The 16,665-nt window shown below is 41.8% G+C and overlaps 1 protein-coding gene across 3 annotated transcripts in view; it reads left to right on the plus strand.

Moving 5' to 3' along the window:
• Positions 1 to 16,665, plus strand: part of WDPCP (WD repeat containing planar cell polarity effector) — a 196,849-nt gene that overhangs the window by 43,249 nt on the left and 136,935 nt on the right. For all 3 annotated transcript variants that reach the window (XM_019549189.1, XM_019549190.1, XM_019549191.1), the window contains exon 9: positions 8,339 to 8,948. In XM_019549189.1, the coding sequence (XP_019404734.1) occupies positions 8,339 to 8,948 (610 nt within the window). The remainder of the gene's footprint in view (positions 1 to 8,338; positions 8,949 to 16,665) is intronic.

Here is a 16,665-nt window from a genome sequence, read left to right on the forward strand (position 1 = left end):
GCCCCCTGCGCTCCTGTGGGATTCTTCATCCACCCCAGCATTGCAGTGTTCACGAGCTGCCTGCTACCTAAAGGTATGTAGAAAAAGCATTTAAAGCTATCTCTGTGTCCAAATCTCCAAATATTTCTGAATCTCTCCAAATCTATTTGGAGGGTTCCAATTCGATTCAGAGAGATTAAAGTGTCCTCTGATTCAATTCAGATTCGGAGATTTGGCCACCGAATTGGGCCGAATCAAATCAGGGACTGAAGCTTTGCACAGCCCCACTGTCTATATTCTTTCTAAAGCAGTTATATGCCAAAGAATATACACAAGCATAGTTATGGCTTCTTTGACTCATCCTTGTTTTTCTTTCCATATATGCAAACATACTTACTGTTGTCAAGTCCTGGGCCAGCTTTTGCTATAATGCATCAAAAATAAGAGTGTACCTTTCTGTTTCACCAGCTAAAAAGGTTGTCCATTCCTTTTCAGCCTCTTCCTCTATGGCCTCTTTGATTCCCATATTGCATTTCCCATCTTCTAATCTCTCCAGAACACAGCTGCTAACTTTATCTTCCTTGCCTGTTGATTAGATCATTTTTTTCTGAATCCCTTCTTTGGCTTCCCAGTATTGTATTTAAAGTTCTGTATCGGGTTTAAATATCTTATGCTCCATTTTCATACTTCATGGCTTCAGTGTTTAATTTCACCTGATTGACATGTTAAATTTTATTTCTTATCCTGACATCACTTAACATCGCTCTGCCAATGATGCCATCATTCCCATTACCTTTGTTTTTTTCTCGTATCTCTGTACCTTCTTCCTTGTTGTCTGTGTCTGATATGGCCTCCTAATCTAGGGACCTAATCTCTCTCTATTTGTTTAGTTTCTTTCTGAAAACACTCCTTATAGATAGAAGATCTGTGCAAAAATAACCTGTTAGATTAATGTTTTATGCATTAAAGTTTATATGCAAAAATGGATTTCTAAATTACCACCATCCCCTCGATCTGCTGGTACACCTTTCTTAAATTGTAACGTGGTCAAGGCTAGGACTGCCTTTTTTGGGTCTTGAATAGACCCCAGAATATCACCAGAGCTGGACACAGCAAAGATAAACATGTTTGCTGTCACTTCAGAGTTAAGATCATAGCCTATATTATATTATAAAGATAAGAAAATGTTTTTTAAAAGTAAACTTGCCAGATTTAGCCGTCCAGCTGCTTTGCCTTTGTGTTGCATCCCACCCCTGCTCCTTTGACTGTATCTGGTCTATTTCAAATGCAGGCTCTTTGTGGCAAGACTCTTCTTTCATGCAGTATGGGGCCAGTAAAACATTGGGCACATACTATTAGCAATAGTATGAATGTTCAAGGATGCTATTTAATCTATTTTCTTGTAGCAGTAGTGCTGCTGTTTTGCTTTTGAAAACAAACAGAGGTGGGTATCTTGAAGAAATCATTTAAAACTCTTTGTTATGAACAAATAAAATCCAATGTAAGATCATCCTTAGATTAAATGTTTTTGGGAAACACATGTTAAAGTCAACAACAAGGATTCTATTCTGCAAACATGAATTAATAAGGAAGAGAGGTGCCAATGTTCAGATGCTGTGATGCTTTGCATTTATCTTGCTGTGTTTATTTTCACTGCAGCTGCAGCTTGTGAGAATCATTGAAATTACTTTTCATTCCTGTGGAAAAATAATTTGCCTAAGAGAGACCATTACATTTTTTCTCTCAAGAGAAAGTCTTTAATAGCTATTGCTTCTGAGTTATTGTCTCTCAAACTTGTGAAATAAATATAGTCAATGTTTTAAGAGTGAGCTACCCTGCAATTATTGCAATATTCAGAAACATGTATGCTGTATGTAAAGAAATAACTGAAACACCTAACACAGAGATGAAGCAAAGAATGTAAAATTCTTGATGACACATTGGGTTAAAAGCTCAGTGAATAATATAAAGCAAAGATTATGGTGATAAATTTCAAAGAAAATAAATGGTAAATGGAGATGCAAATAAATAAGATTGCCTGTGGAACTGTAAATACAGTGTAACACCTAAATCTGTGGTTTAAGTTCCTATTTAAAAGCAGTTCAAAACCAGAAGTTTTTTCCCTTCCTAATGGTGCCTGTTGTCTATGAGGACATTTTACCCTAGAGTGCATTACATTTCCCACTCAACATTTCTAATTAAAATGTTTGTTGTTTTTTGGAGCCTGATGGTGTGAAATTAAACTAGCGGTTTTTTAACATCCATAAAGTAAATCAAACATTTTGTCTCATCTGAAAGAGTGACAGTTCAGTCACAGAGAGCTTATTTCTGTGTTTTCTTTGTTTTCCTTTTTATCTTTTCGGTAAGCCAATTTTCTGCTTAGAATCTACTGTTTAAAACTCTTATTTGGTTCAGTATGTGGGCTTTATCCTTTCTTAGTACTCTGTGCAAAATGCTGCAATTACTTGAGTGTTCAAAAGTTTTCACCAAGAAGTGTACTACTACTACTTTCAAACATCAAAGTGAGAGAAAAATCTTTTAACTAACATAACTAAGGCACTCCAGTTACTAAGATTAAATTCTGTAACTCTGAATGTTATGATTTTTGAATTAGGATTTTAGAAGTTAGAGCATATAGTTCTTCTCATTCTGCTGATTACTTAATGCAGCGCAGAGGCTACTATCATAGGAAAAAAGGATTGAAATGAACAACACGGGTGCATGACTGCTGCTTTAATAGGGAGAACATGCATAAATTACAGTGCAAACCATTTTAAAATACACTTACTACAGTTTGTGGTGCAGTGCTTACAAAACCAAAATAGAGTACTTCTTGACAGAAAATAATTGGTTCTGCTTTATGAAAATTACTCTAGACATCTCCTTTTGGAGTCACAAGCCAAAATTGTATGGTCCTGGGGACTATAGCAAAAGCTAAACTTTATTTGGGTTTGTTGCCTTTATTTCTCTGCCCTGTTATGTTACAGCTGTTTCTGTAAGGGAGATATTGCCCTGTTTGCCCTCTCAGATTCTTATAGTTGTCCTGACTACTTCCACTGAGCTTCATCTCAGGAATGAGATGAAGTCAGGGACCTCACCTCATTCCTGACTTCCTATCCCTACACAGATATTGCCTTCCTTTGTTAGAGAAGTTAGGACTCAGACTGTTGACGTGACTGAAATTTCCCTTTTGGTTTGCAGAGGGTCCATGACACTACTATTGATATTAAACAATCCCAGTCAGATGGATTGCTGGAATATTACAGTGTACTTAATTTTTTGGTAAGACCATTTACAAGGCAGACAATATATAGTTATTGTAGTACAGTAGTATAGTCAAATGTTTTGGCTCTCTGTGTGCCAGATAGGATCCTACATGCCTGGATTGGGCCCGCACAGCTTGGCAGGCCCCTGCATGCCGAGATTGGGCTGCACACTGCCCCTGCACACCTGATCTAGTGCACAGGCCATGGGCCACAGGTCTGCACATGTGCCCGGGGGGGTGTTCCATGGGTCAGATGAAATGTTGCCACAGGCCACATCTGGCAGGTTGAGCACCCCTGCTGTAGGTATCATCAAGGTTCTGTAAACTATGGGCTTCATATTAGAATTCCCATGGCTGTTTTTCAAAAGCCTAGATAAGTGTCTAGACTTCTTGACATGCTTTTGAAGCAACATGTCTGTGATTTAGTTACCTAGTCAGTGGTATAAAAGTTATCATCAAGAGGCATTTCTGACTGAGAAATTGAGGCCTCACTTCTAAGATTAAAAAGGATGTGCTAGAAGTTGCCCACCAAATCTTTATAGTGCCAAGGCAAATGATTTTTGGTAAAGATGGAAACCACAACAAACAGGTCTTTCTGGGCTTGGTAATGTTTTCTGTCTTCAAGGTATGCCAAGCCACACATCTATCCCAATCTTGAGAGATATGTTCTCATTGTTCTTATCTACATATAGTGCACATTGTACCTTCAAGAAAAGCTTTCTTGAGTCCCAACTTCTTAAATTACAATTCAATCAGAATGTATTTTTTGAAAAGAATTCCAGAAATTGTAGATTGTTCTCAAAACAAATAGTGGGAGTTATAGAACTTGAATTATAGCCTCAAGTTCCTATTCCTTGTTTTGAGAACCATTTCCAATGTCTGGAATTACACTACAATGAATTACCCTGCCATATTCTGGATCACCTTTCTAGGGGCCTTCTTACAAAATTCTGTAAGGTTAGGAAGCTTAGAGTATAATGGCAGGTGGAAACAGTACTCTGGAAGGCCAGATTATATTTCCTCCTAATTTAAAGTAACTAGTGGAGTTTTACCCCACTTTTTCATCTAAGACCAAATTTTTTATTGTATTCAATTCTGCTACATGACTTTAAAATGATTAGATGACTGTTGCATGTATCCCTATTTTGTTTTCTCAAGTTTGTCACCAGTGTCTATGACAATCACTCCTCTGCATTGCCTGTGTTTCCTTCTTTACCATCTGAATCTTCAGGGAGAGCCTCTTTCACAATTAAGAGGTTAAAATGGTGCTTTCAGTGTTCTGCCTTGTAAGAGCCAGAAGATTCTGAGAATCATCATGTCTTTCTATTGCATGCGAGGAGAGGTCCAAAAAAGAATGTAGTTGCACAACAAAAAGATGTAAAAGAATAATGCACAGTATTGAAATCTCCTGTAAGAAGACAGAAATTTGAGTCCCAGTAGGTCACAAAAATCATTTCATTAAAGTTAGGAAGGCTTTGAAGGCTTGCTTGTGCAAGATTTCTATTTCACATATTTGAAAGGCTACCTTGGTCTCTGTACTTGGAAAAATTGCATTACAGAGATCCATGGTCACGATAATCCTTTGTCCACCCTGACCTTTTTTATAGGTCCCCTTAGTGTGCAATTATTAAGATACACATTTCCATTACTTTTAATGTCAGATGATTGCATGGTAACCATTAACACTTCCCATTTAGTCAGCATAAATGTTTAGCTAAATTAGAGGCCAGCTATAGGCAGGGAGCAAAAGTTTTGCTACCTGTACAACTGCAATATTTTTTCCAAAGTTTCCCTGCTCAAGAGTATGGTACAATGCCATTGTCTGAAACCCACTTAGAGACATGAGTATATTGGCTTTATCTCCTTGATCTCCTTGAGAATGTTGTCACTATTCTTGAGTCTCTATATATGGGAATCTGTAGTGACAATTTCATGAAGACAGCTAGACTGCCTACTAGTAACAATTTTTTTCTGAATATATTGCCCCTAAAGAACCATACTCACCTTCCACTTGAATGGGTCATTCTTTGGAATGTTTAGTGTTCCAGACAGTTTGGCAGAAATGTGATGGTGTGGGGCCTTTTTTAGATAAGTTCTCAGCAAGATACAGTGCCTGTGTCATGGTTTGCCAGATGTACCGTGTTACAGTTTGATCCATGGTGTTGTGGCGTTGCCTCCTGCACTGGGTCCCACCTGCTGTGCTGCGGAGGTGGCTCCTACCTGAAGCCAGTCTGGCCTGGCTGCAGCCCTGCACTCCTCTGTGGGCACAGAAATCTGGGGGGCATGTGCCCTCCCCCGACTCCCCCAATGAGTTTTCTATGTTCCCCCCCCCCACTTCTCTGGAGGGAACTGCCTTCCACCACCCTCCTTAGCTGCCACGTCCGTGTGTACATGTGATCATACATGTGGTGCCCTCTGCCCCCTGCATCCCACTCCCCCCAGCCCCAAGCATCCCCTTGCAGGGTATAACTCTGCTAGCCTGCCAGGGGAAATCTGTGGTTTCCTAAATCCATTATTTTTTCCTTTAAAGGAGAAAACCTCATTTTTCCATAGCAATTTGAAAACCCAGATCCCTGGTGATATCTTACATTCTGATATGTCAGCATTTGGTAAAAATATAATTTTCTTTCCCCCTACCATGAAGGACAAAAGACTAAGTGCTCATCTGAGTTAAACTCATAAACTTTGGCATAGTCATTTACAAACTTCATTTAACTAAGCTACAGCATGTTCTATTTCTATATTTTGAGATCCAAATGAAATTTCCAAATTTTCTTTTCTCTCCCAGGTTCATGATCTACTTAGTGACTTTAGTAGTGTTATCTGGACACTTTTACCTTTAGGAACTCCAAAATTATGGACAGGTCAGCAGCATTAGAATATGGTAGATGGGTTAAATGGGTGTAACTGAGAACAGAGTTTGGCTCACTTCAAATTTTTCCTCTGTTTGTTTTGGCATGAAAAATACAAACAAGTTTATCACTGTTCTGATTGATATCTATCCTCTCATTTTTCTAGATGGATTTTTTTTGCTTAACCTTTTGTGTCTCTCAGCCAAAGAAAACCTCTTCCTAAAGCAGACTTGTTATTTAACTTCTGTCAATATTTCTTCCATAGCTTCCCTGTTCAAGAGCATTGTGCAATGCCATTGTCTGAAACACATTCAGAGACATAAGTGTGTTTGACTCAACAACATTCTTTTCTGGGTACATCCCAACTTCCCAGGCTATATATATTTTTCAGTTCCTTAGCCATTGCCTTTCTTGCATGATATTTCTGTGCTCTGCCTCTAGTTCATTTAACCTGCAAGTTCCTAAAGTTGGGCGTTCTTCTCCGCTATCACATATTCATTTATTCTGAATCTAAGCCACCAGTGTCATCAACAAACCTCTCCTATTTACTCATCTTTTAGTGAACAGTACACATTTTGAAGTGTGGTCTATTTTTACCACTGCAGTTTATATAATGGACAGTAATGTTTTTTCTCACAACACCCCAGAGCAAACAAGCAAAAATTTTTGGCTCTTGATATACTGGGTAACATCTACTCCCAAGGTTCAGTTTGTGTTTGTTTAAAAACAAATACTCAAGTCTTCTTGGCTTTCAGTGAGAAACTTGTTTCCCAGGTTCCTTCTCTGATATGAGAACATTAGAAGAACCACCTTGTCTTGCATCTTAGAATGATAGAAAATTAGGGTTAGAGCCAACCCTCTGCTCAAAGATGAATTATCCCCAACTGTATCATCCCAGCCAATGCTTTGTCTAGCTGGGTCTTAAAAATCTCTAAGGGTGGACAGTCCACAACCTCTCTAGGTAACCTATTCCAGTGTTTTAATACCCTTCTAGTGAGAGTTTTTCCTAATATCCAACCTAAACTTCCCTTGCTGCAACTTGAGATCGTTGCTGTGTCATCTGCCATCACTGAGAAGAGTCTAGCTCCATCCTCTTTGGAACCACCCGTCAGGTAGCTGAAGGCTGTTTTTAAATCTTCTCTTCTGCTGACTTGCTAAGAATGCTTCATGAACCAATAATGTTCAGATTATGTGATGTTTTACTTTTACCTTCCTTTTTAATCCTACTTTTAAAGGATTATTATCCTTTAAAAAGAAATATGGTTTAAAAATGTTACTGTAAAATGGCCAATTTGCCTGGCTTATTGAGCTGTGAGAATATGGTATGGCTTTTACAGATTAAATCAGGGCTGTCAAACTGGCAGCCCACAGGCTTCATGTTGTCCCCCAGGGTTTCACCTGCAGCCTATGGGCTCCCAGTATGAACACCACACCCCCTATCATTCTCCTGCTACTGTCACCAGACTCTCCAGGTTCCCATCCCTTCTCAAGCTTCTGGTATCGTCCCTGGCTGCCCACAAGGCTGAGGGAACCTGGATCTGGGAGTCTGGAGGGATCTAGGGACTCCATGCAGTGCAGAACACTGGGGAAGGGGGTCATGCAGCACGGCATGCAGCATGAGACTGTCATGGCACAGCATGTAGCCCAGGGGGATGGCTGGGGTCCTGGGGCCTCTGTCCACCCAGAAGATGAACATAAATCATTAACCTTTCATCATATGGAATTCATATACAGTAAAATCTCTGTTATCTGGTATTTCACTTACCAGAACACCTTATTAACCAGAATTTTGGCACTGTGCCATGCCACACTGAAAGCAGTGGGATGCACACAACACCACCCTATGCTGCTTTGCCTCCTGCTGCAGCGTTGAAAGCAGCAGGACACACATTGTGCCTTGTTGCACTGCTTTGCCTCCTGCTGGGGGGGGAGAAGCTTGCACACGGCAGCAGCCGCCGCTACCCACCACCCAGTGCTGCTGCCACTCTGTGCATGGCTGCCGCCACCCCCTTCCTAATCCCCAACCCCCTCCCCGCCAGCTCTGCATCCAGCCGAAAACCCTGTTCCTCAGGTAACTGGCACTTTTAGCTTACCAGCACCCCCTATTCCCCACTCATGCCGGATAACAGGGATTTTACTGCATTTGCTTTGTAGAAGTTAGTAGTAGTATATTTTAAAAACTATCAGTTTGAAAAAGAATTGTCACAAACCATTATAAAAATATTCTGGATTTTTTTTTCAGGTTTTAAGTTACATTCGTACAGAATGGGATCCACTGGATGCTAGCTTTAGCGCTAATCAGTCTTACCAAGTGCACACAGTAGAGCATTCCATCTCCGCAGACAAAGAGCCTATGGCTGATAGCTGCACTTACGAATATGTTAAGAACAAAATACAGTGTGTGGCAGTCACCAGAATACCTCTGAGATCAAAGGCCATCAGCTGTTGCAGAAACATTGCAGAAGACAAACTGATCCTTGGCTGTGAAGATTCTTCCATAATTCTGTACAAAATCCACCAAAGAGTGACTCTGTTAGCTCAGGCAGAAGTATTGCCTGCCTTAATAAGCTGCCATCCCAGTGGTGCCATATTTCTTGTTGGCAGCTCTCAAGGGGAACTGCAGCTTTTTGACACAGCACTATCACCAATTAAAATGCAGCTTTTGTCAGAAGAGTGTTCACCCATGGCAACTTTGCAATTCAGCAAACAATTTGATGTGTCAAGTAGTCTCATCCAGATGCAGTGGGCAGCTCCTCAAGTTGCATTCCACAGCATTGATGGCACAGATGTTCATGATATTCTATTACTTAGATTTGACAATGGACCTATAGGAGTACTTCAGTTTAAATTCGGTAAGTCAGTGTGTGAGTGCATTGCATGTTATGGTATGTGGTAATATCCAGATCTCAATCTTCTCTTATTTTGAAGGATAGCACTCAATTAAGTCTCAGAAACCCAGGTGCTCCAAAATATGTAGGTACCTAATTCCTAAATAGTATACAAGATCCGGGCTAAAGTTGACTTGTTTCACATAAATTTAATGTTCCCTCATATGTCTAATAAAATGTTAACTTGGTCTAAGACTGACACTTATAAATGCTACCCCAGTACAAGTAAAAAATAATTTCCATAGCTGAAAATTATTTATGTATGTCAGAATTACTTAGTTATGGCTATAGAAACATAATTGTCCACATTAAAAATCCTGCTTTTTTGTTTCATCCATGAATGGTATGTATTTGTGTCTCTCACATTACAGTGGGTCTTGCCAAACATTTTATCAATATTTCTGCTTGTCATGTTGAGAGATATGATTATACCTGCCACAAACCTTTCTAATGTTCTTGAGTCCAGTATGTGTGGGCATTTATAGACGTGCTCTGAGGGAGTAATTACCATGCTCCAGCAGACTCAATTAATCAAGTCTGCTTTGAAGCATTGAAGTAGCCTTTCTGCACGTGTATAGAAGCCCTGTGAACATTGCATTTAATTTCTTCAAGTCTCTTCATAAGAAGAAATGTTTTATACATTTTGGGAAAATTTAGTCAATAAAATAACATACTCAGATTTGTGAGCCAAAATGGAATTAGTGACAATAACAATATTTACCATATTTACTTGAATACAAGACAAGGTTTTTGGGCCCCCCCCCGCCAATCAACATGGGTGGAAAAGTTCCTCATCTTACATTCACATATCAGGGAACCTCATTAAATACACTGTCTATCTTTGAACTGCTGCTAAGTAATGGAAACCGACTGTAACCCTTATTTTTCATTTATAGGCTGCGTGTCTGAGTCTCTGCGCACCGCCTCTCTCTACTCCCCCACCACCCCTGCTGCAGCCACCTGGAGCCCACACCCAGGCTGCCCGGTGGGCCTCTGCACTGCCACCTCTGCCCCAGCCTTCTCCTGTCTATGCATAGATGAACAATCCCAAGTCTGGCAACAGCCATCCTCCCACCTCTATTACTTTGTACAGTTCAGATCTAGCCAAACTCTCTCTTTTGGCATTCCAAAAGAACACACATATTTCCCTCTGTATTTTTTCTGCCTGCTACCATGTCAGAGGGAATACAATTCCCACATACAGAGTAATCAGCAGTAGCACAGCCTTAACTGCCACTGCTTTTCTGACAAACGACTTCTTCCAGACCATAACCAAAATATTTGATGGATCTTGCTGATACCCTTTCCCATGCTGCGTTACCTTTTCCCTGGGCATCCATCAGGATCCCTAGCACTCTAATTTCACTCTCTCTTATTTAAAGGCCCAGCTTCTTCAAGACCCTCTAGTTCCCCACTGGCATTATGGTGCTTTTTGATCTATTTAGTCTAGTCCCTATCACTTCTCCACACACTGATGTATGCTTTACATCCTTTCAATCAAAAGTCTGTCTTTAACTACTATGTTTATATCATCTATGTATAATACAAATTTAACCTCTCCCCCACCCAGTATCTTTACTCCACTTATGACCTTGTCTTTTCTTATTGTTTGTGCTAATGGTTCCATGCCACACACAAATAGTAGTGGTGACAGGGGGCACCCTTGCCTCACTCCTGTATGGATTTTAAAGGTTCCACTTAGATGTCCATTAATTTGGACTTGAGTCTCCACTTCTCTGTACAATAGCCTTATCCAACATACAGTTTTCTCTGGGAATCCCATTTTTCCTAGCACTTTGGATATGTAATCATAATCCACTCTGTCATATGCTTTTTCTCAATCTAGGTTTGGTATAACTGTTTGTTTTCCTCTCTTGGTTTGGGACAGTGTATCTCTGTTCACTCTGATTGCTTTGGAGATCCCTCTATCTGGTACTGCGTATACTTCATCTTCATGTGTTATCTTCTGGAGGTTTTTCCTCATCCTCAAAGCCAGCATCATGGCTATTAATTTATAGTTCATATTAGGGAGTGTAATTGGTCCCCAGTTTTTCAGGAGTTCCTTGTCCCCTTTCTTGAAAAATAAGATCACAACACCTCTTGTAAAATCTTTCCCTGCCTCCCCTGTTTCCACTATTTCCTTGAAAACGTCCACTATATCCCTACCTACCAATAAATAGAACTTCTTGTAAAATTCCATGGGTAGTCCATCTGGCGATTTCCCTCTTTTAAAGGTTTTTAAGCAGTCCTAGGGTTCCTTTAAAGTTATCTTTTCTTCCATCTTCTTTGCTTCCTCCTCCTCTTCTACTTTCTCATCAGTCTTCTCCAGCAAATTCTTCATCTTCCTATTTCCTTCTTCTGATCTGGTTCTTCATATAAACTTCTCATTGCCTCCAACACCTCTTCCTGCTTCTCCAGCCAGGTATCAGCTTCTTCCCACACTGCTTTTAATTCTCTTTTTGCCATCTTCACTCTAGCCAAAAAGTATCAGGACCACTCTTTGTTTTCTCCCATGTCTTCTTCAATGCTTATGCTAAAAACATTTTCTCTCTCATCTTTCTTTTAAACCAGTATTATATCTCTTGCCTTGTTTCTTCTAGTTCTTCTCATGCCCATCCTCCTTCCGTGGCTTCCGTTAGCAGCTCTTGCATCTTTCTTTGTAGCTCTCTGCTCTTTGGTTCTTTTCCCCACAATTCTTTGGCCTTCCTTCCTGAAGAATTCTCCCATCCTCTTCTTTACCATCATCCACCATTCTTTGGAATTCTTAAAATATTTCTTCAGTGTTCTCTACCCCTTATACTGTCTTGTGTATGCTTGACATATCTCTTCATCTTGTAACAGTCTCATATTTAACTTCCACATTCCCCCTCCCTTACAGGGCTCCTACTAAGACTCAGTTCTGCCTTCAGCAACCAGTGATCACTAATTGCTACAGATGTGGTTTCTTTCTTCCTTATCTCTCTTTCTTTTGATACAAACATAAAGTCGGTTCTTGATAGTTTCTTTCTGCTGGGGTCAGTATTAGTGAAAACTTTCTTCCCTGCCCACACCTCTGTTAGTGACTCTTCTTTAATTATATTTGTTAACACCCTGGATGAACTGTCTAAAGTTCCAACTCCTCCTTCTCCTGTTCTTTCACCCACTTCTATTGTGTAATTGAAGTCCCCTGCTATTATCTGCAGTCTCCTTCCAAACACATAAACGTCTAGCTTTCTAAGCAGAGCCTTCTTCCTCTCCCACTCTGGTGGTGCATATACATTGAAAGCTTCTAATTCTGCTCCCCTGATTGATATTATCATTTACTGCAGTTTGCCACTGATATCTTCTACATGCTATGCATTCACTTCTGGATTCTTGAATAATATTGCCACTCCAGCCACTCTGTTCTCATTTGTCCCTGACCATCAAGATCACCTCCAGCTCTTCTCAAAATGTTTGTAATCCATCCCCCAGTATACCACATTCTTGTAGGCAGATTATTTCTGCCTTCACTTGATTTAACAATGGTTTGACCTGTTCCTATCTTTTCCTTGGAAAGACAATCGTGGCATTTATTTAAGCTATAATCAGCGCAGCTGTGCTTATGTTAAACTGAGTGCACCTGTCCCTTTAAGGGTCATCTGTGCTGCTGCTCATCATGGATGACTCCACTTTCCACCCCCACCCTCCCTGCTTGCCTGTTGCTCTTGCAAGCTGCCTGACCGCTTTTGCAGCTAGGAAGACTTCTGTTTTCCCAGCTTCCTGCCACTTCCCACCATCTGCTCTACAATCTAGGCTGGAGTCCAGGGGAGTTAATACCAAGAAGCTGTTCTCTGGCTCGGACTCCACCTCACCTCCCTCTTTATCAGGTTTCTTTTTCCTGACTTTCTGTCCCTGCACGTTCTTCTTTTTCCCTGCCTGTGTCTCTGGCTCTTTTCCTTGCTTCATCTCCAGTTCTGTTGTCTGCCAGATTTCTTTCTTCTTCCCTTCCCCTACTGCCACGTCTTTTGATCCTTTGTTTGCTGTTCCCTCCTCCCCTTCTGTTTTGTTTCCAGTTCTCTTGTGCAGCCTCTATACAGAGATTCCACTTTCCCCTGTCTCAGTTTCTCCTCCCTGTGGAGTCCTCTCTAGCATTTCTATCTCAGTCTCTTCCCCCTCCTCTTCTTCACTGTCTCTTTCCAATTCTTGTGGTTCCTTGGCAAGTCTGACCTTGGTTGCAAAAGCTGTTGGGCACCTATGATACAAGTGTCCCTCCTCCCCACAAACAGTGCATTCTATGAACTCCTGGCACTCTGCTGATCTGTGCCCCATCCCTCATACCTGTAACACACTAGGAGGGGACAGTATGCATCCAGGTGTCCTTCCTTCCTGCATCTACTACGTTGTTTCAGTTGCCTATAGTATATTATAAAACCACAATGTGGCCCTATCTGGACTACCAACAGGAGGCCACCTGGGCTCCATTCATTTGGTTTCAACACCACTCGAGCCCTCCAAGACCTTGTCCAAATACTATATTTGTCCCTCACTTTCTCTACCTTCAGAACTCTTTGCACATATTTTTCCAGACACCTTTCTACATCTTTTGCCTCTAATGTGTCCATATACATTCGGACAATAATCACTCTTTCCCTTGACTGGTCTGCTGCTACAGACTTTAACCTTTTAATTCCTCCCACCCCACCCCTTTCTCTGCATATTTCTCCCAAAATTTGCTATGCCCTTCTTTGTGCCAGTAACTCAGTTGCCATGTCTTTTGGTTGGAGGAAGCAATCATGCTGCTGTGACATTCCACCTGCACTCCCAGTATCTCAAACAGTACCTTCCCCACAGAATCATATCTGTTCATCATTGATCCCTTCTGCACCACTTCACCAATTAATGTTGTCCTTATCCATAGTCTCCACTCTGGAACAGCATCCCACAATATCTGTTCTGTATCTTCCCACTATGCCACTCCTGGTGAGTCAACCTTTCGTCGCACTCCCGAATGATCCTCCAGCTGGTCCCGCTCTGTCTTCTGCTCTCCTCTGCTCTTCTCATCCCTCTGGCTTCTTCTCTCTCACTGCTGCTTTCTTTGACACTGCTTTTGTTTCTGTCTCCTCTGGTGCTCCTCCCTTCTTTGCCACAGCCTCTGTTGCTGTCTGCTGTTGCTTCTGCCTTCACCTTCTCTGTCTTCTTGTCTCTCCACTTTTCCACCTTTATCCACTCTACCTCTGTCTCCAGACCTTTGTTTCTGCTCTTCCTTTCTGTTTCTATGTCCCGGCTATCACCACTGCCATTTGGGTTTCCCTCCTTTACTCCTGTCATCCTGATGCTCTGTTGATCTTTTTCTGCCCTTGGGGCATTAATCATGTTCTTTACTGATTGCTTCATCTTAGCCAAAAGATCAAGATGCTGACAACTAACCCAAAGGTAGGTTAGTGCAACCCGAGTTAGGTATGTGCTGATGCCCATTGCTTGTAGTCCCCCTCAGCACTGACTCTTTTTAAGTCATGGTGAGCCACTACATTGCATACATTTTTATTTCCTGTATACTCCCACAGATGAGCTGCACCTTTTATTTTCCATTTCCATTCATTCCTTTTTCTTTACCAGCCTTACATGTCTGGAAGAGATCACCAAATGGGGCCCCAAACAGTTCACCCAGAATCCCTGTCACATCCCCCTCTCTCAGCCTATCACATATAATTAGTGTGGCCCTGCCATCCATGAAGTAAAGCCAGACCAAGTTACCCCATGCCTCATCAATGTATAAATTTTTGGAGGATCCCAGAATTCATGACAAGAACACCTGGTTCCAGTCATGGGGGGAGGGAGCTAATTAGCACATGGATCCTTGTGTGGGCTATCTGGTATACACACACAGACACATACTGAGCAGTGCTAGCTGTGAGGTCATCATGCCTTGAAACACTATAGACTTTGGTGGGGCCCAGCCCAATGAACTATATGGTAAATGATGAGCCTTTTGGCTTTGGTCTAATATACCTAGCTTGAGGCCTGTCTGCCATGGATTTGGGGAGTATTCAAAGTCCCAGACTGATGGGTCTGAGAGAGAGGAGACTTGCCTGGTGAAGTCTCAATTGTTCAAGCCACCTACCCAGACTTGAACAATTGAACTCAGCTTGGAATTCATAACTAATTCAGCCTTAAGTAAAAAAACAGCTGGTATCCCCTCTAAGTAGGTGCTAAAGTATTACTTAAAAGTGTGTTTATGGAGTATCTGTGCTAAAAGTTTCAGCAGTTTCAATAAAGATAAAATATACCAATTCTGGATGAACTAATCTATGGGTACTTGTGACAAAAAGGAGCAAATTCCTGTGGCCCTATCTCAGTACTGACCAGCTCCTTTTGTCTATGGGCAAACCTCCCACCTTATTTTCCTGCCACACTTTATTGTAAATCAATCCTGATTTTGATTAGGTGGGAGGCTGCCCTTCAGGCTCTCTGATGTCCATGGACAATACCTGTATGCTCCAGCCTTCCCTTGACGTGTCCCATGCCTTGCAGATAACACACTCAGTTTGGTAGATCTCTGGCTTGAGGCCAGGCCAAACTCAGTACACAGTTAAGCCTCTAACATACTGCCCTGTTGTGAGCCACACTCACACCATCCTGTCTCACCGGGGCCTCTTTCACTATGCCTGCTCTTACTAGACTTCTTTCACACTGCCCATCCTGGGTCCCATTAACCTTGCCCTGCTCCCTTGAGTGACCCCAGAAGGCCATCAGGCTGGACTCTACACTCCTTGATGCAACCTTTTGGGTCTCTCCCACGACCCTCATCTGAGGGTGGCTGGGCAATTGGCCCAGAATTTGGCTAACTTCACCCTTAGCCCCTCACCAGGCTCCTTAGCCCTTCTCTCAGGCTAACTTCTTCAATGCCCTCTCCTCAGGGCCTCTCAACTATGCTACCTCACCAGGGCATGGGGGACAAGCACCCCCATAGGCTCAGGTGTCCCTACTCAGCATGCCTAGCCCACGACTCTCATTAATAACTCACCAGATGGCACCCCTACCCACCTTTCACCAGGGAGGTAACTGGCCTGGCATTTCTTGGGGACCCCCTCAGCACAAGGAGTCCTACCAGGCCACCCTGTGCAGTTTCCAGTATGCCCAGGACCATGGCACCTTCTCGTTCCCTGTAGCCTCACCCTTACCTCCAAGATGTTCCAGGAGCAGTAGCCCCACTGAGTGATTTTATTCCCAGGATGGCTGATAACAAATTGCCTCCTCAGCCCTGAGAGCTGGGCTCTAAACTGGCCACCCTTTTCAAACGCCTGCTGGCTGCCTGCTCCAGCCCTGAGAGTGATGGGGCACTGAAGCTGCTCCATCACAATATAATATGCAATTTGCTACAGCCATGTTTATTTTAAGGTCAGTTTTTTTCAAATTTGTTCCTCATGTCCATGTGCACAGGGAAAGCAGGGTCTGATAGTAAGGAGTAGCAATAGGGCTGCAGGGGGAACAAGTTGCAGGGGGAAAGAAGCTATTTGACGCCCCTGAGATTTATTTTCCCTACCATAGCAGTGGTAAGTTTATAAATTCAAGAAAAACCTCCAATAATCAGATTCTACACCTGCAAAATTATATCAAATTTATAAATTTTCCATGTACAGAATCTAATTATTGGGGGGTAGTCTTATAATCAGGATCATCTTATATTTGAGTAAATACAGTAGTATTAATAAGGGTCTCT

This window comes from Crocodylus porosus, unplaced genomic scaffold, assembly GCF_001723895.1.
Source record: "Crocodylus porosus isolate Cpor-Errol unplaced genomic scaffold, CroPor_comp1, whole genome shotgun sequence".
In the NCBI taxonomy this organism is placed as follows: domain Eukaryota; kingdom Metazoa; phylum Chordata; order Crocodylia; family Crocodylidae; genus Crocodylus; species Crocodylus porosus.